Genomic DNA, 24,763 nt, shown 5'->3' with positions numbered 1-24,763 from the left:
AGTATTAAAAATCATGAAAGTGATGTTTTTAAATTCGAAATTTGTTTAATTTCAAATACCTTTTTTCAAAAACTGAGAATCCAATTATTTTTTTTTATTGTCTCTTTATATAATAAAAGCTACTGTGTTATTTATTATTACAAATAAAAATTCAATTGCAATTTCAGTCAGCAATTGGAGTTAAGTGGTAAAACTTTTTTATGACTGGAACCGTTTGAAAGAAATTTTCAACAACTCAAAAGGCAAAAACTATTAAAAGGAAAATAGTAATTTATCAAATTTATTAAACACATCTGAAGTTCAAGTGCTTTTGATATCTTAATTGGTATATATTTAATCTACTTTGCGTATAAAAACATAGTCTATCTTCAATTTTTATATTTTTTTTTATTTGTTCTTATTTTTGGAGCAATATGACATTAGCTCAACTTCCCCCTTCTAATCTGCAAAAATATTCAGTAAGTCTGATACTAAATGTGACATGAGTTAACTACAGAAAAAAATTCTAATTATTAGTAAATGTTCCTTAAGTTTCGTGAGCGAACAGAATTTACTTTTTGTAAAAGTATACCCGCCCCCAAATGTGCGTCCGTGTATTTTCCCATAAATAACTTTGTGATTATTTTCACTAGATGCAAATTTAATAACATTCTTTTGTTTTTTGATCTGTATTTAGGGTTTGACAAATTTCTTTTGATATAAAAATATACTTATCATAAATATTTAAAGTTATAGTTGTCTTTAGTTTTGTATTTCATACGTAATCCTAACTAGCTTAGGATTTTATCCAGCAAAGAAGATGCCAATTATGCTTTAAACTTTTCGTTCAACTTACGATAATTGTTATCTGAAAGACTGAAAATATCGGTAATGAGAACAACAAAACTTAGGTTAATTAGAAAAGCAGATTTTGTGTGTTTAAAAAAAGAATGTATTTCTAAATTCCTTTGATATTAACATATAGATAACCAAAATTTTTGATTTATTTATTTTTCCTAATCTTTATTTTCAGATGGTTAAAAAAATAAAATGACTTTTTTTCTATGATGAGTTTACTGAGCGATGAAGTTAATTTCTTGGTATATCGATATCTGCAAGAATCTGGTAAGGTTTTCATTTTGGTTTATACTTAAATTTTACTTAAAGATGTATTTTTCAATAAAATGTAACAGCTGTTACATCTGAAAATTGGAACAACTTTCTTGAAATGAAATCAAAATCAACTTGTTGATACATTAAGTATGTGAAGTATACAATAGTAATTTGTTTTTGATTTATGATTGATAAATTTAATATGAAGTTGTCAATTAAACAGTTTAAATTTCAAATCAGACATGCAAGGAAAAAAAATTAAGAATTAAAATATGAAAATTTTGATTTTACATCAAATTATTTTAATCAAAGTGAAGAGTTTACATACTTAGGTTATCAACACTCTGCATTTTTATTTGCACTGGAAAGCCACATTGCACAGTCTAACATAAATGGCTCTCTTGTACCATCAGGAGCTCTGGTTAGCATAATACAAAAAGGAATACAGTTTATAGAAGGAGAATTATGCATCAATGATGTAAGTTTTTTCTTAATTAAACAGGTGAATGAGTTATACTTTTGATATTTTCTATAATAACTAAAATGTCTATCATTTATGTTTTATTTTTTATAATTTGTTTTATGATATCTCTTTTATATTAGTTTAAAGTGAGTAGTGTTCCTTTTACTTCAAATATCTAGCCTAATATCTTTTTTCTACCTCAAGATTATACTTGTACTTTATAATATATTTGTTATTGTTCATTGTAAAAAGAATTCAATAGTAAAATTTTTAAAACAGTTTTTGAGGCATTATTGATACAAATAGATTATTTTTCATATTTTCATCATTCTCTTAAAAATGAATTTCATTTAGGATGGAAGTTTGATAGAAAATTTAAATGCTCTTGAAAGTCTTCCTCTAATTGATGCAGTTATCCCAGAAGTCCTTGCTGAACGGGCTGAAACTCTTTATAGATTAGTCTCACAAAAGCATGAGAATGCTTTATCTCCTACCAAATTGTTTAACAACACTCGTGAAATTGGTATTGAAGAAGATATTGTATTAAAAGGTCACAAAGCTGAGGTAAATAAAATCTAGTGGTTTGTTAATCTGTATATAAAAATATTAAAAATTTATTAGTAACTATAAGTGTATTAATATTCTTTTTTTTTTTTTTTTTTTTTCAAAGCATCATAAGAAAGTAATCAAATATGATACAGGGATTTATTTTCTTTTGCTTAAAAAAATAACTCTCTACCTCTTTTTCTTTTTAAGTTTCTAAAAAAGTATACTAGAAAATTTATTTGTTAAAAAAAAATCTCATAAAGGGTTTAAACTTAAACTTAATTTTCTTCTCAAATCAACTGTTAATGATAATTATGCTATCAATTAATGTTAATTCATTAATCTTTTACAAAAAGTTGTATAAAAGTATTAAAGTTGACATTTTTATACAACTTGTGAGAAGATTTAAAAGTTAAGATGTAAGGAAATGAGTGAATTAACAGTAAGTGAAGCTATTACACGATAGATAATTAAATGATGGCTATCTATTATTAGAAATGCAAAACTAGCATGAATATTTTCAGTTTATCAGAGTTGTGTTAGAAATACTCTTCAAAGGCTTAACAGAACAGGTTGATCTTTCATCTTGGTATCAGAAGTCCTAAACAACGCAAAATGTGAGAATAGCCTTTCTTTTAATCATCTAAGAACCAAGTATAAAAAATATTTTACATTGGAAAAACAAAGGTGCTAACTCCCAGTTGAAAACCTTAAGGTTGTTTTAAAGAAAAAATTGCTTGATAGATTTAAAGAAAAAATTGCTTGATAGAAAAGTAAAAACAAATAATTTCAAAGTAATAAACAGGAAAAGCAAGTTTCTTTTAAAAACCTTTTTTTAAAAAAAACATAGCAACCATTTTGTTGTACCAAGGTTGCAAAATGGTGGTGGCAGATTTGGTATTTGGTCTGCTTCTTTAGGTTAGTGCAGCCTATTAACAGATTGAACCTACCAACAGTCCTACATAGAGATGCTAGAAAATTGCATGATTTCATTAGCAGACATGCTATGTAATCAAAATGGCAGTTCCTACAAGCTCCTGTCTACACAATTTATACAGTTTAAAATCAACCTAATACCCTGACCAGCTCTCCACCAGATTTATATTTAGTCTATTTGAGCTAAATTGGACAAAGAGATAGTTATGGCCTGTATAACTTCAATACAGAACCTGAAACATTCAGTGAAAGCTAATTGGAAAACAATTTCTACACAAAATTACAACAATCTTTTTAAATCAATGCAAAAGAGATATCTTCCTTAATTTGGTCTACAGGAAATTGATAAAAATTTACAGCCTTTCACTTTAAGCCTGTAGCTTAAAATGACAGGCTGTAAAATGTTATCAATTTCCTGTAGATTAAGTCTAATCTCCATTTTTTTCTTTTTTTTATTTGTAATTTTATTCATATTTATTATGTATTATATTATTTATATATAACTGTTTTAAATTAAAAAAGGACAATTTTTTACACAAATGTTTTATTAACATTTATGCTTAATAAAGAAATATTCATGATAGGCGATGCATATATACTCGTGTGCTGTATTTTATATACAAGTGGGAAGGGGGGGGGGAAGCTATGAAAAACGTTAATTTTTTTTTTTCTTTTCTGAAGAGGAATTTTTAAAAAATTTATGTCAGCCAGATCATCTGCTTAATCTAAACATTTAACTTTACAGTCAACATTTTCTAATATCCAATATTTATTTTTTTATTTAAGTTCAGTGCTTTTTGTTCTAATACTGATGTATGAAATTAAATTTTAAAATTTTAAAAATAGGTGTTCAACTGCTCTTGGCACCCGTCTTGTAAGTTGATTGCAACTGGGTAAGTTTAATTACTTTACTTGTTTTGTTTATTTTTTTGCATATTTTAACATAATTATTACAATGTTCACATTTGAATTGAGTTATGTTATGGTAATTAGTTTTTTTATTTCTTTATTTTGTGAATTTTTTTGATAATTTAAAGAAGAAAAAAAAATTTGCCCTTCTAAAAGTTCATATAGCTAATAGCTCATGTTTTTTTTTTTGTTTTTTTTCCATGAAGTTCTGCAGATGGGATAGTTGGAATATGGCAGCTAGAGACAGATAATATTAAAATGATTGAACTTGATCATAATATTGGTGTATCAAGGAAAAGCAACACACCCACTGATATAACTTCTTTAGTTTGGCATGTAAGTCAAATGTTACACTTTTCTTAACAACAAATAACCACTTTTGACATTTATTTATGTATATTTTTACTTTGTACACCTTTGGAGTTTTTTTGTGATTAGCCAGAAGGTCATGTGCTTGCAACTGCAGCATCAGATTTTATAATAAGAATTTGGGATGTAGAAGGTATAAAGATTTTCTTTACAATTTTCTAAATATATTCATTTAGAGTATTATTTATTCTTCATTTATATTTTACATTTTTTACTTCATTACTATTATTCAAGAAAAATGATTTAATTGTAAATGTTTTTTTATAACGCAATCTTTTATTGTTATACAAGGGAATTTACTGACCGCATTAAATGGTCATAGGGATCTGATTTTGTCCTTAAATTGGAACAAGAAAGGGAGTGCTTTATTGAGTGCTGGTTTAGACAAGGTTAGTTCCAAAAGATAAATTAAAATTATTTTCTAAAGTTGAATGCATAAAACTTATGCTGTTTTTCAAGAAATTCTTTTGAATCTTAAAAATTAGGAAAAGTGTGGTTGATTGAATTAGTTGGGTTTGTTTTACTGACACTTCAATTTTTGTTTTATTGGCATTTGCTAGTAAAAGATTATTGTAATTGAGCTTATCATTCTTTACTTTATCTGGTTAGAAATGCATAATTTGGGATGGAGAAAAGTTTGAAAAAATTGTGGAACTTTTTTGCCATGCAGGTAAAACTGAAATTTTGAGTTTATATTGGAAAACTCATTTACAATTTAAAAAAATCCTTCGTACATTTTTAAGGATGGGGGAAATAGTCCAATAAATTATTTTTTGCAAAAAAAAAATGTTTTTGAAATTGATTTTTTATCTTTGATATATATATATATATATATATATATATATATATATATATATATATATATATATATATATATATATATATATATATATATATATATATATATATATATATATATATAAACAAACACACACGCACACATACACACATATATACAAATTAGATATTTTCAGTTTTATTATTTTCTAATAATAGAATTTCTCTAAAATTTTTTAGCAATTTTTCATGCTAAAACTTTTTTAAAATAAATGGGTGAGTATTTTATCTTTTACAAAAATGTTATTGTTTATTGAAAAGGGAATTTTTTTTTTTGTTTGTTTGTTTTATGTTGTTTTTGTATTTAAAACACTTTTTCTTTGTTTGTGTTTGTGTTTGTATATTCTTGAAACACATTTTTTTTAGGCCCAATAGTTGATACAGATTGGCAAAATGACTTTATATTTGCAAGCTGTTCAACTGACAAAAGTGTTTGTATTTCAACAATTAATGATAGTAGACCATTAAAGGTCTTTCAAGGTCATAAGGTAAGTCATTTTATTGAGATTAATTTTAAATTCAGGTTTTGTGGAAACTTGTGGAAATGTGTAAACTTTTTAAATCACTCTAGTTAGATGAGCTGTTCAGTGCACAAATCCACTAACTCTTTGAAATATCTTACATTTAGGTGCTAAAGTTCTTGATGTAGTCATAATATTTACATTTTTGATAACATTCCTGAATGTTAAAGATTAACATATTATAAAAGGAATTTAAAAAAATAAATGTATATTATTTCATCACATTTCTTAACTTTTGTTTTATGGAGTTAATTGATTTGTGCATTAAACGACAAATGAAACAAATGCATTCAACATCAATATTTTATGACTGTAGCTGCTAAATGATTAAACCACAAGGCTTCATGCATGCTCAAACATTTCTTGTAATGAAAATTTTAGTATATTTACCATTTGATTGTGTTTCTTTTAAATCAGAGTGCAAACTTATAATATTTATCACAATTACATTTGAATTGGGGATATTTTATAATCACTTTAGGATGTAGTAAATTGTGTTCAATGGGATCCTTCAGTAACTTTATTAGCAACATGTGCTGATGACAAATCTGTAAAGGTATTTTCCAGATGTCTGTTCTTAAATTCTTTGGTCCTATTTTATTGATACTTAAGTAGAAGCTTTAAATACTGCTTTTTTAACTCACTGCATGTTAAGTATTTACTTCCTGTCCTAATTACAATGTTAATAAAATATTAATGAAATAATGTTACAATGTTAATAAAACACCATTTAACATGTTTAAAAAGTAGCACCTTTTTACATGTTTTCATTGAAACAAAAGAAATTTGATGAGATGTTGAAATTAAAACTTATTCACAGATACATCAACAATTGGTTTTTAATTAAAAAGTAATCAGATCCTTTGAAGTTGAGATATTTTTGAATATAAACTGTTTTAGTAGAAGAATGGTTTGAAATACTCTTTGTTTTTGGATAGGTACCCTTTTAGTTTGGAGGCCAAATTTTCTCAGTCTCCTGCATTACTTTAGCAGGTTGGTGCTAAGAATGGCATCCATCTAAAAAAACCTTCAATCAATCTACAAATGATTATAATTGCCCAAATATCTGAAGAATGAGTAAACAGAGGTAAAATGTATGGTGGTGTTGATGGTGGTTAAACCTTTAAAAAGCTTCTTCTTTCCCTGTTTTTACATCTATTATTTTATTATAAATGTGTAACTTTGACTGCATTTTAAAAGTTGTACTAGGCAATCACTTGGTTTTTTGATTTTCTTTGGCTTTTTAAGTTTAGTTGTTTTGTTTTTAAAACACTTTTGACTTTTCAATCACCTTAAGATACAATTTTGTTGATTCTATGCTTCAATTTGTTACATGCTTTTGTTGATTTCTACAATCATCACCATCATTAAAATTTAAATTTGTTAAGTTTTTATTTAGGTAAACAAATAGCAAAACTGAAGCACTTCTCCTACTTTTAATGCTTAAAATAAGTTTATAGTTTTAGGAAAAGTTTTTCTAAAAGTCTTTCCTATTTTTATTAATTATTTGGTTTTTAAAAACTGAAAAAAATCAAAGCAAAACCCTTCAATTATATTTAAACAAATTTAAAAAAGAAATATTGTCTTAAGTCCCCATGTCCCCCATGATAGACACATGTCTTAGTAACCACAATTGTAGGCATCTCTCATTTGTAATCTATCTGTAAAAATGACTTGTTTGTTACTTCACCTATTACAAGTACCTGCGTTCTGTTTCTTCCTGTAAGCAATTGATTTTTGGATAAAGATTAAGCTGCTCTATCATAAATATAAGAAACAACACTAAATATTGCTTTAAATTATTTGTTAAGCTTTGGAGTATGAAGCAAGATGATGCTGTTGCCAGTTTGACTGGACACACAAAAGAAGTTACTATTGTAAAATGGGCCTCGTCTAAGCTTTTAGCAAGGTATAGTATATTCATTAAATTCAATTCAAACTATATAACTAAGTAGAAAATTTTGGAGTTGTGTTCTTGGTTGAAATTTAGTTATTATTTTGTTGTTTGTTTCAGTGCAAGCTATGATCAAAGCATTCGCATTTGGAATGTAGAAAGTTTAACGTGTTTATACATATTCAACAGGCACTATGAGCCAGTGAATTCAATTTCTTTTGATCCGTCAGGTCGTTATATAGTGTCAGCTGCTTTAGATGGTCTTTTAAATATTTGGGAATTACAGGTTATTTACTTTTCTTTATTTTAAAATGAAGTTAACGGTAAAAAAAATTTTTTCCAAACTGAAATCATTACAATTACATGATATACCTGCATCAGCCTCGTGAGTGAAATAAGAATGATCTAATTTTTTCTTGGGTAAAATTTTATATGTAGAAAGGGGAATGCATTCTATCACAACGAAGTAACAGCGGAACGTTTGAAGTGCAATGGAGCAAAAATGCATTCTACATTAGTGTTTGTCAGACTGATGAAACGGTAATTGTTTTTGTTTTTTTTTTTAGTTTTTATGCTTATTGCAAAAGCTAGAGAAAGATTTTAAATATTGACAACTCTTTTGTTTTCTTTTTTACTATTTCTGTAGATAAAACTGATTGATACTCGAAAACTGCTATGAGTGTTTTTGTATGTAAACAGATATCAGAATGCCATAAGCTGTCATTTTCCTCATCTATCTAGTAGATATAAGTTGCATGACGCTGTTGATAAACTACTATGCTTCGTGATACAAAAATTTAATAAGAAGTTGAAAAGCAATACTTTTTGTATTTACACAAAGATTTTGTATTTACACAATCAAGCAGAGGAGTCTGGATTCTAGGGATTTTTTATTAATTCGGTTTTGTTTTCTAGTTTTTATTTTCAAAAGCTTTAAATATTGTTACATAATTTATTTATTATATATATATATATGAAGAAGTATATTCAGTTAACTTGAAGCCACGCATTTTATATAATTGATTTTATACAGATTACGACTCCTGGGATAATATCAACAACGCGGTCGTTGCTTTTGCATGGAAATTATAACTTAATAGAATATTTCATTTTAATAAACTTTGAATTTGAACGTTTCAAACTTTATTATTACTAAAAAATCATTGAATCTTCCAGTTTACTTTTAAACTTATGCGTATAACATGAAATAATATGGGAACAAAACAGCACAAATTATAATATGGGAACAAAACAACAACACAAATTTTAAAAATGATATTTTACCTTCTGAGAAAAAAAAATGTAAATGCTCCCTCCTCCCTCCCTCCTGCATCCCTCCTCAAAAACAAAAGTTGGACAAACTTGAAAGCATATTTTTATGTTAGAGGAGCGTGGGGCAAGAAGAGAAACACCAGAGTAAATGTATCATCAGTAATATCTATTGATGAAATGTGTAAAATAGGTGATATTAGATTTATAGCTTCTTTGTTTGAGACTGTGTGTTAAGAATTTTTAACCCAAAATATCAATTATTTTATTATTACTTGGCATAGGCTTTGTTCCTTGTCTTTTTTTGTTTATGTAAACGTCTGTTTTCATCAGTTTCAGAAGATTGGAGAAAAAGAAAATTGAAAAAGAAGATAGGAGAAAATATTGCTTTTCTCGCCTTCCTGTCATAGTAATCAAGTATTTTTAACTTTGTGAGTTTAAAAAAAATGTGATTTCAGAAAATTAGGTTTAAACTCTTTCCTTTTTGAAATGATTTGATCAAAAAATTAGAAGCCCAAAAAACTTTCGGTGATTGAGTTTTTTTTTTTTGACAGATCATTTAATAGACATTTAAGGTGGTTCCTACGTAATCAAAAAAAGTTACTTTTTATTCATTATGTATTTATACTCAACAGGCTTCCTGAAATGTTCTTTTGAACGAATTAAGTGGCCTATGTAAATATTCCCATTTGGAAAATTTCTAGATAAACAAAACAAAATTATTAGCTTAGATTATTATTTTTTTTTTTTACTGCTTTAAATCTTTTATCTTTAGTTCTTTTATAACCTATTTCAGAACTACTAATCTATAACAAAATCTTTTAAATAAGCTAATAAAAATTTTATATTCATAATATCTGAATATGGCTTACACTTTCTTAAAAATTGATTATGTAGGAACCACCTTAAGTTCATAAATTTTCTCCGGCTTGTTATTCATCTCAGAAACTGCAAAGTTTTCTGAAAACCATCATTTCCATTGGATAACCCTTTTTTTTTACATTAACAAATAAAAAATATTTCAATTAGGTTGCTATAATTCAGTTTTCTATCCCCCCAGAAACTTCGATTGAATTGAATGCGTTGCACATGTATATGTGAAACGCAATATGTAAGCTAATTTACCTCAGAAGTATTTCTTAAAACACAGTTTGCTAAAATGCATTCAATGCACACTGACATGAGATTCTGAATAGTCGAAAGTCAGCTCCAGTTTTTTTTATTTCAATTTCACTTTTATTAAGAAAGATCACAACGGTGGTGGGATGTAATTTTACATCGTAATTTCCTTTAAGGATTACAATGCACTTAAGTCGCATTCTGGTCGAACTTAATTATTTGAATTAGATGAGACGTAAGTATGTTTAAATAAATTACTTGAATTAGATAAAAGGTGCGCTTAAATAAATTAGCAATTTTAACTTAAGCCGTCCTAATAATACCTTATTTTGTTATGCTCTTTTTGAGTCTTCAGTTACGTTAAATTAATTAGTATTGTGTAAACTTCAAAGAAAACAAAAGAAAATTTCTCAACATTTTTAAAACTAAAACTGTGATAAAAATCATTCCTTCACGCTGTAGATTCATCTTGTCCCGGTTACACGTTTTAAAAAGACAGATTATTAGCATTTAATAAGATTCTTTCGATTTTCAAGTTTGAAAACCTTTCGTTGTCAAAAGTTCAATGGACATTTTAATTTTTGACCAAAGCAATGCTTTCTTTCATTTTAAGCAACAATCTTTTGTAATCTGCAATATAAAGAAAAAAAGTAGGGGTGCAATTCCGCCATACTTTTGTGCTTTGTGTGTTTTAAAGCGCGACTTCAAATATTTTTCTTACAAATAACTATCAAAAATTATTTGAATTCGTGTCAGTTAAATCCCGTTGGTATACCGATTCGCTGTTTCAACAGTTCGCATATTAAGCTTTCATATTCAAAGCTTTCTTGTAATCAGGCAATCCATAAAATTCCTATGATTTACGATGTTTATATGAAAAGGCTCGAACCTTTCTTTTGGATACATGATAGATATAAAATGATTAAATTGTTTATAAATAGAAACGGTCTTTGTTATATAAATTCCCTTTTTTTGAAAATTTATAGCTTTCTACTTTATAGAGCTTTAACGTGAAAAAACGTGAAGAGACGTTCTTATTGTCATTATATGTGCTGTAATTCCTTGTTTAATTCTTAACATCAAGTAAAAATCCCTTATATGAAAAAAAAAAAAAAAAAAAAAAAAAAGTATTATCAAAAGAACAAAATAAAAATAAGTGATAAGTTCTGATTTAATACAACCTGATTTTAATTAAGTTAACTTAGAGCTGTAGTAACAGCAAATATACTTTAAAAAATACTTTGAAATCCTTTTTTAAAAAACCCATAGACGTTGCGATAATCCTAATTAAGAAAGTTGAAACCAAAACAAAACTTTTTTCTATAATAAGTAAAAAAAATACCAAAACTTCTCAGTTAATTAACTATTTAATCGAGTCTTTCTCCTTGTCTTCGTCATCCCCCTGTTCTTCTTCTTTTTCTGTACCTCCTCTCCTCCATCTTATTGTCCTTATGAAAACCTTAAAAAAAATTTTTTTTTATCTGCATTTGCCAGTATATTAACCAAGTGTTTTAAAACTGCATTTTTTTCCCCCTTTCTTAACAAATGTTTCATTAAGAAGCCTGACACCACTTAAAAATTAATCCCTGGTTTTACGGCTTTTTGTTTGCGCTGCTGCTTGACCTGTCCTTTCTAAACAAAATGGCGGACGATGTACAGCAGTTTTACGAACTTGTCAGGTCGCTGATGTCTATGGACAATGATGTCCGTAACGCAGCAGAAGTATGTAGACAGCTGAATTTATTAACCACTAATTTTTTAAATTTCAAAACTTTGTAAATATTTTTACTATAATTTTTACACACCACACCTCAGTTATTCTTTAAGCAAACCACTATATTTTAAAATTAATAACACAACACCTTCGAAAGTAATACTAAAAATGATAAACTGATATAATTGAATAATGCATCCAATATTCTAAGTTAGAAATGTTTATTAGTTACACTAAAATAAGTTTTTAAAGTTAACTGCTAATTTTTTTTCTTCTTAAAAACATGTTTTTGCTAATTTGTAAAATTTCTCTGATTAACTTTAGTCTATTATTGTAGCATTCATAAAACTCCTCTAAATTCTTATATTTTGAAAAAAAAAAATTTGCATGCTACTAAATGCAACAATTAGTAACATTAAATTTAGGAGCAATCATCACGTCATTTATTTGCTATAAAATAAAAATAATGTTGTTTCTAAATAAGTATAGAGCAAATTTTTGCTGACCTTGCTTTTTCCTTTGAAATAGTTTATCAGAACCTCTGAATGCACAGTTATGCTAAATTTTCTTGATTTGCTTAGTAAAAATTGTTCTAGTTAAGTAAACTTAAATATCTTCTTTAATACTTTTTGCTTATATATTTTTCTTTAGACTCAATACTCTGCAATACCAGAGTCAACAAGAATACAATTTCTTTTGCAATGCATGCTAGCAGCAAATGTCTTGGAGGTATTTTTTAAATTTTGTTTTGAAAAATGTAAAAATTGCATCTGCAATCTTTTTACTTGTGTATGCTTATTAATACAGCATACAAATTTCCATATATCATGTCTATTTCAGTTACGTACCATGGCTGCTGTACTTTTCCGACGCCTTATTTCTAATACAGATAACTTTATTAAAGAAGTTGATGTAGGTACTCAGCAGCTGTGTAAAACTCAACTCATTCAAGCTGTTCAAACAGAACAGAATGATCAAATGCGAAAAAAGTTTTGTGATTGTCTGGCTGAATTTGCTAAATGTTATTTAGGTTATTATACTTTTTCAGTTTTTTTTTTTTCTTTTTTTTTTTCTTTTTGCATTTGGGTTTATTTTTGTTTTAGAAGAAACTTGTAAAATTGTTGCAATTATTTAGACGAAGCTGGTAACAACCAGTGGCCTGACATTCTTACATTTCTTTACCAATGCTGTGCTGCTTCTGAAACCAATTTAAAGGAGGTTGCGCTTCATATCATAATGTGAGAAGATTTTCTGTGTCAATTGTACTATGTATGTATGTTTGCATAGTATAATCAGACATGATTATGTAAAGAGGTTGCTATAAGTTTTGTATTTGTATTGATAAGATATAGTCAAAGTGTTAAAACAGGTTTAAAGAAATAATTTTTTTGCATTATTAAGATTTCTTACACAAGTTTGTTGTGCAAAGTTTTTAAATATATAAGTCATTAAAAAGTGGCAAGTCTGAGCAGAAATCTATTTCTCTAAGTAAATACTTCATTTTTTCAAATCTACTAATTTAATATCTTTGGCTATAGCTTTTAAAATGCAATACAAACAAATCATTGCATCAGCAATCTTTTTAAAAGTTATTACAGTTTTGTTTTTATTTCAGAGCTTTTCCGGGTATATTTGGTACACAGCAAGAAACTTACATTCAGGTTATTAAGGAAATGCTTTCTGCTTGCATTCAAGCCTCAAATGAAGATAAGGTATTTTTTTTTATGTTTTCTCTTAAATTAGATTATATATGAAGTTTGAGTAGAAAGAAATCAAAAAGAAAGTTTAAACACTTTAAATAGTACAAAATCTAAAAGAAAGTGAATTACATTGAATTTATTTATTAGATGATTGTTCATAGGTGAGATTGCTTTCAGCAAGAGCGGCTTGCACATTCATTACTGAACAGGTTGAAGAAACCAAATACAAAATTTTTTTGGATATATACCCTGGAATATTGCAAGCAATTGAAATTTCTGTAAAAAATGAGGAGGATGACAGTGTCTTAAAATGCTTTGTAGAACTTGTTGAAATGGCGCCAAAACTTGTTAGATCTCAGCTTCAAACCACAATTAATCTTATGTTACAAGTAAATTGTTTTAAAAATATATATTTTTAAAAATGTTTTAGTGCTTTTATATATATATATATATATATATATATGTATATATATATATATATATATATATATATATATATATATATATATATATATATATATATATATATATATATATACATACATACATACATACATACATACATATATATTGATAAACGTTTTCTTATGCAAATTAATTATTAAATGTAAATATATTAAGCAATATCAATGATTCATAATTTAGATTTTATCAAATACAAAACTTGAAAATTCAATACGCCATTTGGCATTAGAAGCAATTGTCACTTTGTCAGAAACAGGTTAGATATGTTATTGGCATTTATGTTAAAAAGACTTGTTTATATTGTTGCTGTGTCTATATGCAACTGAAATGTGTTATTTTATAGCTCCTGCTATGATAAGAAAGCATGGAAATGAGCTTATTCCTAGAATAGGTAAGTGACAATAATAAAGCTGATTTAAACTTACAAATTATGTATGAAAATTGTGGTAAATGGGTTCAAAACTGTGTTAAATACTCCTTGGAAATTTCAACTTTTTTTTTCTTGAAATGCTTACTTTATGTTGTAATCCAACCAAAAGTCTATAAAAGGAATTTTTTATCCAGTTTGCAGTCAGAGATGTGCACATTAAAAAGGAGTTTAATACTCACTTGTTATTTTCTAGCCATCATTCTTTTGGTGCATTTAATGTTAAAATTGCATTTAACTCTAGAGCAATTATAGAATATTTTATAAAAAGGTTCTTCTTTTTTTTTTTTTTTTTTTTTTTTCAACTAATTGAAATTTAATGATTTTCAATATTATTTTAAAACTTAGTTCCAGAGATGCTTTCTCTGATGGTTGATTTGGAAGAGGATGAAGATTGGAGTTACAATGATGATGTAGAAGAAACTGACATGGATAGGTAGTTATTATTTATATTTTAATATTAAAATAATAATATTATTTATATATTTTGATATTATGATGTTAGTGTTATTGTTTCTTTGTGTTTGCTGCTATAGAAAACTATTTATTTGTTCATATTTACTTATAATATCTTATAAGTAAATATAAACAAATAAATGATTTTCTTTTATGCATATTTTACATTTACCTAATTTTTATTCTTTTTTATTTATTTATTTTTTCTATTAGCAATTCAGTCATTGGTGAAAGCAGTCTGGATCGATTCACTTGCGGTGTTGGTGGCAAAGCTGTACTACCACATATAATTTCTACTCTTCCACCAATGTTGCAACATGGTGAGAAATACTTCTGAAGAATAGTCTATAAAAATTTAACTTTTAAGAGTTGTGATGGTTGACATGGAATTTTTTTTTTGTTTTAATTTTTAACCGCTTTTCTTATCACTATTTATTATTGTAATATTTTGTATTAGTAGTATTACCTATATAGAATATCTGTTAAACTTGCTACTATGTTTTGTATTTACTGACCTTGTTAAACATTTTTCATGTATTTTGTGTGTTTTTTAGGGCATTATCTGTGTGTTTATTTAAATAAATGATTGATAGAGATCATTTTTATTGTAGCTGACTGGCGTTACCGCCATGCTGCCCTTATGGCCATATCTGCTATTGCAGAAGGTTGTATAAAGCAAATGGAGCCTCTTCTTGCCAGTGTTGTTGATTCTGTTATTCCATTTTTGCAAGATCCTCATCCTAGAGTGCGACATGCTGCTTGTAATGCTCTTGGGCAGCTAGCTACTGATTTCAGTGTCTTATTTCAGAAGAAATTTCATGCTAAAGTTATGCCAGGTATTTTCTTTCTTTTTTTTTTTATCTTATTGCTCATTCCCTTTGTTGAAATTTAAAACATTCTTACAAATTGTTTTTTTTTTTAAAGGTTTAATGTCACTGATGATTAATGACACAGCTCACCCAAGAGTGCAGGCACATGCTGCTGCTGCAATGGTAAACTTTTGTGAAGAATGTGCTCCAAAGATCCTTGAACCATACCTTGACTCACTTGTTAATGCACTAGAAGTTGTTTTAGCATCTAAGATTCATGAGGTATTTTTTTAGTTTTTCTTGTGTAAAAGCTTTTATATATTTTATGATTGGCTCATAATTTTTTAATAACAGAAAAAATTACAAAATCCGTTAAAATTTATAACTTTAATATTGTCTTGAAAAAATATATATGACAAATGTATATCTAGGAGATGTTTTTAAATAACTAAAATGACTTTTCCAAATGATGAAGATAAAAAATGATTAAAATTAAGCAAGTTAGCACTTGTATAGCATTCTTTTCTATTGTACAAAAAGATAATGACCAAGAAGTTGTGGCCAAAGAGCATTAAAATTATTTTAGTAGTTTTTTCACAGTTATTGTATCTTTATGTAGCTCTTGCAACGTGGCTCAAAGCTTGTGCTTGAACAAATCTTGACTACAATTGCCACAGTAGCAGATACAGCAGAGTCAAGATTCACAAAGTACTATGAAAGATTCATGCCCAGTCTAAAGTATATTTTCCAGAATGCTATAGATAAAGACTATCGATTGTTGCGTGGCAAGTCTATTGAATGTATTAGTTTGATTGGTTTAGCTGTTGGCGCTGAAAAGGTAATCTGAAATTTCTTCCTTCTAAGTTTGCAATTTATCATAAATGTTACTTTAAAACAAAACAAGTTTATCATAAATTTTACTTTATTTTAGGTTAGATTAGATTTATTGTTGTAACTAATTAATTGATATAAATACATTCACATATACAGACACGTGTAATGTGTGTGTGGGTATTTAGTCATGTGTGTGTGTGAGTTAATTAACAATTCTTTAAATGGCTAGACTGTAAACAACCAGTTATATAAACTAATTTACTGAAGTTATGGTTGAACCAAGTATATAGACTAATTTTAATGGCTCTATTGATGGTTGGCACTACTAAGTCTTCCAAGAGTTTGCTCCAATAATTTACTGCTCTATTAAATAAAATTAAATCTTGTGGTTCATGAGTTGAATTAACAAATTAAAACAAAAAAATTAATGAATTTTGGAAGTTTGTTCATCAATGAATAATTATTTAAATATCTCTAAATAATTATCTATGAATGTCTGAATAATTTTCTATGTTTGGATGAGGTCACCTCTTTGTCCCCTAAATTCAAGACAAGGTTGTTTTAATTTTTCAAGTCTATCTGAAAAACTTAGTTTACTGAGAGTTGGATAGAGAATTTTGTTGAAACAGTCTTCACAATAAACAGCTTATAGCTATTATGTTTATAGAAATTTCTGTTTTATACTTAAAAGAGTAATATTTTAGTTTTACATTCTTATTTTAGTTTCTACCTGATGCCTCTGAAGTGATGCAGCTTTTATTGAAAACACAAACAGATTCAGAAGAGATAGAAGCAGATGATCCACAAATGTCATATTTAATTTCTGCTTGGGCTCGAATGTGTAAGATTATTGGGAAAGAATTTGTACAGTATTTGCCAGTAGTGATGCCCCCTGTGTTAAAAGCAGCACAAATTAAACCTGAAGTTGCACTTTTAGATTGTAAGTTTTTTTTTTCTTTTTCTGACCTTCACCTGAAGATTTCAACAAATCTATTTGTAAAACTCAGAAAAAGGAAAGAAAAAAAATTAGTTTCTTTTATTTTACATAGTGGATGATCCTCAAAGTTCAAATGTTGATGAGGATGAAGGTTGGGAGTTTGTTAATCTTGGTGAACAACAAAAATTTGGAATTAAAACTGCAGGTTTGGAAGACAAAAGTACAGCTTGCCAGATGTTAGTGCATTATGCAAGAGAATTGAAAGAGGGATTTGCTGATTACACCGAGCAAGTTGTAAAAATCATGGTTCCCCTACTGAAATTTTATTTTCATGATACTGTTCGAGTTACAGCTGCAGAGTCTTTGCCACATCTTTTAGAGTGTGCCCGTGTTAAAGGTTGTGTTTTCTTAAACGTTACTCTTTTTATGGACTGTTTTATGTTTTCATTTAAGCCTCAATACTTCAATATTATGTTTGCTTTTAGGAGATGAATATCTTGCTCAAATGTGGTCATACATTTGTCCAGAGTTGCTGAGTTCAATTGAGCGTGAACCAGAAGAAGCTGTTGTTCCCGAGTTAATGGACAGTTTTGCAAAGGTATAAATAGTTATATTTTACTCTGTTTGTATGTGTGCATGTCTAAAATGATTTTGTAGAGGAATTTTTTAAATTCTAGTGTGTTGAAGTGTTAGGGGTTGGTTACATTACACCTGAACATTTAAGTCATCTGGGGCAGATCATACATGAGAAACTTGAGAAACATGACGAACGCCAAAATGAACGACATGGTGTGTTTACCATTCTTACATGATGTTTAAGGATAATACTGTTATGTTCAGTTTTTTTTTTTGTTTTTTTTTTTTGTTTTTTTTTTTGTTTGTTTTTTTTTTTTTACTTCAAAAAACATTTGAGTTGTTTTTAGTCAAAAGAAAAGATGAAGATTATGACGAAGAAGTTGAAGAAGATTTACAAGATGAACACGACACAGATGAGTACATATTGAGCAAAATATCAGATGCAATGCATGCTCTATTTAAGACACACAAAGATACTATTTTGCCTTTTTTTGATCAACTGCTACCAGATTTCAATAAACTCATGGTACCAGAACGACCTGCATCTGATAGACAATGGGCCCTGTGTATATATGATGATCTTTTAGAATATACAGGACCTGTGAGTGCTTTAGAAACTTTTCCACTACTTTACAACATTAGCATTTTATGTTTTTTTCATTTAACTTTTTATTTTTTATAGGCATCAATAAAATATCAACAATATTTCTTAAAAACATTAATAAGTAGCGTTCAAGACTCAAGTCCTGAAGTACGCCAAGCAGCAGCATACGGTTGTGGCATAATGGCGCAGTTTGGTGGAGTAGATTATTCTATAGCTTGTGCTGAAGTCTTACCTCTTCTTGCTCAAGTTATTGCTCATCCTGATTCGCGTGAAAAAGTTAACATTAGCTCTACTGAAAATTGCGTATCGGCAGTAGCAAAGATTTGTAAATATAATTCATCGCAAGTTAATTTAAACGATATTTTGCCCAATTGGTTGACATGGCTACCTATAACTGAAGATCAGGAAGAAGCACCACATGTTTATGGATATTTATGCGATCTTATAGAAGGGTATTTTTTTTCTTTGGGTACTTGTTAATTTACAAGATAAAGCTTTTGGTATTTTGTTTAAACAAATATAATTATTATTCTGCTAAGGAAAAAGATTAAACTAAATTATATTGGTTTAATTTAGCAATCATCCTGCTATCCTGGGTGCAAATAATTCAAATTTACCAAAAATTGTTCATATAATTACGGAGGCAATAGCTTGTGAAGTTTTCGATCAGTATCCTGATGTCCTCGCTCGATTAAAAGTTATTCTTTCACAAATAAGGGTAAGTCTTCTAAAATTTGAAATTAAACCTCTTGATTTTTTAAAAAATTCTATATATCTGTAAATTGTTCTATTTTGTTACTAGATAAACGAAGCTGTTTGGAATGCTTGTATTGAGGTCTTGAATGAAAAGCAAAAAAGTGCGTTATCGCAGTTGTAGTTCATTGAGAAATGTTTTTAACCAAAATAAAATGATCGGTATCGTCCTGTAATTAGCCATGTATATTTTTGTCGCATATACTAATAAATTTCATGAAAATAGATAAGAACGTACGAGTTTTGTTAAGAATTAAACTTCAAGTTGAAAAGATGTTTTGATTGGCAGCTCTTCCTGCCCATAATGTAAAGATTAAAAAGTGTTTACATAAGATTTAAATTTTGAGAATGTTTGAAAAAAGGTTTAGCACTACAATATCCCAAAAAAGATTGAATTCGAGGAAAAAAGTTATGTAAAGATGGTAGCTTTCAATCTTATAGTTTGCCTATAAGTATGAGTTATAAATCTGGGTATTTAAACTCTTTATATAATCAGACGTAGAAGTTCAATGTTCTTGAAATTTCCTTGAAGAATATACCGTAAGTTACGTGGGGGAAGATATTTTCTGTATGTAAAGATGAGAAGGAAGATGTCCCTTTAACATCTCAACATTTGCACTAAATGTTCCAACAATATCTCTAGTAAAAATTAATGAATTGAATCTCGGTGAAGTTAAACATACGCGAAAAATTACGCGTGCGTGTATGTAGAATTTAAGTATTTAAGTTTTCCTTTCTTTTTGGATTTTGTAAATATATTTGAAAGAATTATTATATTCATGATTACATTTTTCTTGGATTAAAAAAAAAATTTTAATTCGATTTAAAAAACTTTTTCAGTCATTTAACTTCAGCTAAAAATGCTTCGTTTATTTTGAATCTTCGTCGACAAGTTAAGTTCGAGAAAATTCACTGTTTAAGTTCGAAGTTTTTGCGAGTTTAGTTTAAATTTTGCAACTGATCTAAGTTTATTGTGATTATTGTGGATATAGGGAAAGAAGGCAAATAACAAATGTAAAAAAAAACAAAACACAATGTTGGTCACAGATTCATTTTTACATGGCGAGCCAAAAAAATAAATTGTAAAAATCATACATAATCGCATAAAGTTTGAAATTAAAAGTTGTTAATATAAACTTCATATTAACTTATTTTTTACCTTTGAATATTATTTTAAAGTTAAAGTTTCATAAACCATCAATTTTCTACTGACAAATTATGTACGAGAGAAATACAGTGATTTAAATTTCAAATCAAAATTGCAATTCAAAAGAGAAGACAATTTAAGAGACTTTTAAGTAGACATTTTAAGAGATAAAAATATCTACTGATACAAGAATTTCAAAATTTTAAAAAACTCAATAGAAGATAAAAATCTAATTAATTGCAAATATAGTCTTGTGTGTGAATATAACAAATTAACGATTAATTAAGATATATATAAAAAAATAATTACAAAAACGATTTAAAGATTAAATATCCTTGTCTTAGATTTTATAAATGAAACTTTAACAATAATGATAATAATAGTAATCAAATAATTGTTGTTAAATTTACACTTGTCAACAGACATCATTTTGTTAAAAGCAATAATACCCAGCAGTGCAAACAACCTCATTACCTGAAGATCAATTGCAACAAACACTTTAAGTTCATCTTTTGAACTTCTAAAACTCGTTGTATACAAATAAATTAATAAATTATGAATGAATTATAATAAATTATGATTGCAATAGATTTTCTATTGTGTTCAATATCTGCTTCGAATTAAACGAGTTAACAACAATTTTATCACTTGATTTGCATCTGATAAGTTTTATGAATATATCATTACACAAACACTGCACGAAACCCCAAGATTTATCTATCCAATAACCTTAAAAAAATTCAAGCTTTTCGTTCCCTTTGATTAAAGCTTTGTAGATACAAACCAAACACAACGTCATACTGAAATCTAAGTAGGTAATGATCAAGTAAATAAAATTTTCAAATATAAAATCATAAATCGGCCATGGAATAAAACGAATGCAACTTATAATCAAATAAATTAAATCAATCAAATTTAGTTTTGAATGACATTTTAAAGTAAATACAATCCAAAATCATGAAACAATCCCGCGAAGTGATCAAGAATTCAATGATTTGACAACACGCTTCAAAACCTTATTGCTATAAAGAAATAAGTTAGTAATACATTTTTTATTAGGGTTGTGTCCGCCATGACGTTTATCGACTCGTGTCACACTTGCACAGTGGGCTAGAAACCAAACTAAACCTTTTAAATTTGAAGTTTAACAAACGTTAGACATAAATTATAAACGTTATACAAAAATGTAAACATTTGACAATAAATATAAATGTTGTAAATATAAACTTATTTTTCAAAAATAACAAATTTTCTTTGAATATAAACTTGTCACATCATAAACCTTTGCTATTTTTTTAAATGGACAAAAAGTTCTATGTTAACAAACTTCAGATAATTCGAACTATTTTAAAGGATTGATATGGAAATTCGTATTGTATTTCTTATCATTCAAAATTAACAGAGAAACCAAGCATCAATGCTTATTTTACATCACCGTGAATTAATGTGTCTAAGCAGAGGCGATATGTTGAAACGTTTTTATTGTTTGGAGAATGATATTGCGAAGTTTACGGAAATTAAGGGAAAGATAAACGCATAATTAAAAAATTTTAAAGATTTTTTTATTTTTTTACTTTGGGATTTCATAAAGGTATTATTTATAGTTGTCACGGAGATTGACAACACTAAGAAAACAAAAACTGAAACAAAATCAAACATTTCCATGGAAACAAAACAAAAACTGAAGCTTGCGCTTTGAGGGTTTTGGTTAGACAAATCTCTTTATATTTTAACATCATGTTCTCAATACAATACAAAAACATGTGATGAATGATTATTTTAAAGGGGGATCTACCTCGTCTAAACTCCATTATTAGTTCTTTAGTAAAATAACAGAAGAGTTCAAGCAACTGAAAGCATCTTTTTACAATTCTGAAAATGCTCTTAAGGAATAGAAATGGCTCTCTGAAGAGACGATATGGCTTTCTTTATCACATGGTTACTGGAAACAAGAAGCTTCTGTAAAGTTGGTTATTGGGAACATGAAGCTTCTGTAAAGAAAATTTCAAAACTTTGTCAAATATCAGCCCCGCAAGATGGAATAGCCAACGTGGATTAGCCAACGATGGAATAACCGAGCAAAATTTGCTTAACTGTCTTATATTCTACTTTTAGAATTTCAACATTCACCCGAAGTTCAGTCGTCATGTGGCTCTATTTATGATACATGGAGTGGTATTTGGTTTTCTGTCTATTTTATAATCATTCCTACAACCAAAAAAAAGATTTTGATAAGCAAGAAAAAAATTTGCAAAAGATCACTCAAAAGCAATAAAGACCTTAAAGAAGTTTTTGATCTGTTGAGCCCTTACCTATTCCAACTCAACGGTTTCTATTTTATAAAAGCATTGAAAAAATTAACATTAAAAACTTTTTTGACAAATGAACACTAAAAACCTGTGTGTTTGTATTTTTAAAATAAAAAAAAACAACATTTTTTAAATACAAATTGGGTTAAGGGGTTGACCATTTTTAAGAGTTGACACTTGCCAGGGAGGGGGGGGGAGGGATATGCTTCTAAAATTTTGTATATCTCTATTGCACATATTTTAGATTAAATAATTTTCTAAATGAAATTCTTTAAAAACCCTTTTAGTTTTTAAAAAACCCAATGGTTCCATTTGGCAGTTCAGGGTTCTTAACAAAACCCTAAAAAAACCAAGAAGCACACTCAGCGCTAGCCTTACAGCGCATAGCGCTAGCGTTGTTATTAATTACGCTAAAACCATCCCTGTCTCTTACTTGATATTGAGTACAATGAGAAGTTCTTAAATAAAGTAAGGAGTCACACCTGAGAAAACATAGACAAACTTTAAAGGCACATTACAAATGTTTTATTTGACAAATTTTCAAATAACTGTTTTTTTAAATTAAATGCTAACGTGTGCTCTTTTCAAATATACTTCCGCTTTTTATTCTAATAAAACAAAGTAAAGCATAGCTAAGAACGACAACTCAAAAAATATTCTATACTACTACTACCATAAAAGCTTTTCAAGAAAATCTCTAATGTGAGGGTTCCTAGAAGCCCTTTATATCGTTCGTTGAATTTTTTGCAAAAAAAATAAAACTTTAAGTAAAAGGTAGTGGTAGGACAAGGAAAAGTATCGGCCGAAAGTAACAAATCAAAAATCATGAGAATAATCATTCATTGAAAAGGTGGTCAGAAAATAAGGTGACAAAAAGGTCTTATGTAAGCCAGCTGTATCAAAGATACTCGAAAAATAAACGATGGTCAGTTGATTCAAAAGAACCAAAAGACTTTTAAAAGCAATGACGAAGTATCTTCAACAGATGTTTCAAAATTAAGGGTTCATTTTAGACGATGAATCCTAATTTACTTTAGGGAACACATATATCTTGTTGGGAATGACCAAATCGATTAGAAAACTTTCTTAAAGACGCTCATGATGTAAGGAGTAGATTGAAATATAAAATACTGGTCTGCCATTTCGCCTCGAGGAATCAGCAAGATTATACTTTTCAAATCTGGTTTGGCGATAAATCAAGAGACCTTTGGTTCGCAATATTCAAAAAGCTTTTTGGTTTCGTTTATTCATCAGCATTGTCAACGTCGCGAAACATTTTAGTCAGACTTGGCAAGCGTTCACCAAGCCCGCCTTTCAAACGTCTACTTTGTACCCAAAAATATGAGTCGAGTAAACCTTCCAAAAGTTAGACCAATCGAAGAATTATGGAGCTTTTTGAAGCAAAAGCTGTATAAAAATGACTGGTACAAAAAAAAGTCCTTTGAAGGTAAAGACCACATCGATCCCGAGAGAATATTTATAAAAAAACTTTAAATTTTTTTAAAAAAGTTTAAGCTCAAATTAAAAATTACTGAAAAGAATCATATTTTAACTTTGTCTTGTTTTTTAGCTGTGACACGTGATGCGGAACTCGTTCTTAAGCACCGACAATGACTTTATCTTAATTTCAGGTGCCGTTGCTGTTACCGTTTTAAAATTCAATAAATTTAAAAATGCTTTTTTTTTAAAAAAAATTTAAGAATGCTTTTATAAAAAAAAAATTAACGAATGCTTTTTTAAAAAAGATTTAAAAATGCTTTTTTTAAAAAAAAAATTCGAAAATGCTTTTTTAAAAAAAGTTACGTCACAGCTAAAGTACCAGCTTGTTTCTGATAATCCAAAACCTTTCGACTTTCATACCAACGGATATGAAACATTTATATACAAAATAGAAACAAAAAAGATTTTGCTGAAAATATAACTGTTTGGATTTATGAACAATTGCAACTAAATATTTCTAAAAAAGAGCTTAGTGATGGAAATTTTTACAAATAATTTAAACTCGTCTAGTATCAAACCAATTTACTGATAACTAATTAACTAAATTGCTGTTAAACATATATAACAGTTTACGTAA

The 24,763-nt window shown here is 28.0% G+C and overlaps 2 protein-coding genes across 2 annotated transcripts; both read left to right on the top strand.

Annotated features, from left to right (window-relative positions):
- Positions 1-981: 981 nt before the first annotated feature.
- Positions 982-8,651, top strand: LOC149882331 (F-box-like/WD repeat-containing protein TBL1XR1). The gene is made up of 14 exons (XM_090066806.1): positions 982-1,104; positions 1,425-1,570; positions 1,910-2,119; positions 3,884-3,930; positions 4,153-4,282; positions 4,385-4,448; positions 4,607-4,704; positions 4,925-4,985; positions 5,519-5,640; positions 6,155-6,229; positions 7,485-7,582; positions 7,688-7,853; positions 8,006-8,107; positions 8,214-8,651. The coding sequence occupies exons 1-14, from the start codon at positions 1,044-1,046 to the stop codon at positions 8,244-8,246; spliced, it is 1,413 nt and encodes a 470-aa protein (XP_089922932.1). The 5' UTR covers positions 982-1,043; the 3' UTR covers positions 8,247-8,651.
- A 2,866-nt stretch (positions 8,652-11,517) lies between these two features.
- Positions 11,518-19,460, top strand: LOC145191011 (importin-5-like). The gene is made up of 21 exons (XM_090066384.1): positions 11,518-11,677; positions 12,321-12,398; positions 12,510-12,699; positions 12,805-12,907; positions 13,285-13,381; positions 13,531-13,758; positions 14,015-14,090; positions 14,178-14,225; positions 14,610-14,697; positions 14,931-15,037; positions 15,329-15,553; positions 15,642-15,808; positions 16,146-16,364; positions 17,084-17,300; positions 17,410-17,694; positions 17,783-17,895; positions 17,975-18,086; positions 18,221-18,474; positions 18,556-18,929; positions 19,054-19,195; positions 19,280-19,460. Exons 1-21 carry the CDS (start codon positions 11,597-11,599, stop codon positions 19,352-19,354), a joined length of 3,279 nt encoding a protein of 1,092 aa, XP_089922510.1. The 5' UTR covers positions 11,518-11,596; the 3' UTR covers positions 19,355-19,460.
- The last annotated feature ends 5,303 nt before the right edge of the window (positions 19,461-24,763 follow it).

Source organism: Hydra viridissima, unplaced genomic scaffold (assembly GCF_058129835.1).
Source record: "Hydra viridissima isolate aposymbiotic clone 2 unplaced genomic scaffold, HvirCarnegie_v1 scaffold_11, whole genome shotgun sequence".
In the NCBI taxonomy this organism is placed as follows: domain Eukaryota; kingdom Metazoa; phylum Cnidaria; class Hydrozoa; order Anthoathecata; family Hydridae; genus Hydra; species Hydra viridissima.
The sequence above is the reverse complement of the archived record's forward strand: the minus strand, read 5'-3'. Positions and strand labels throughout refer to the sequence as shown.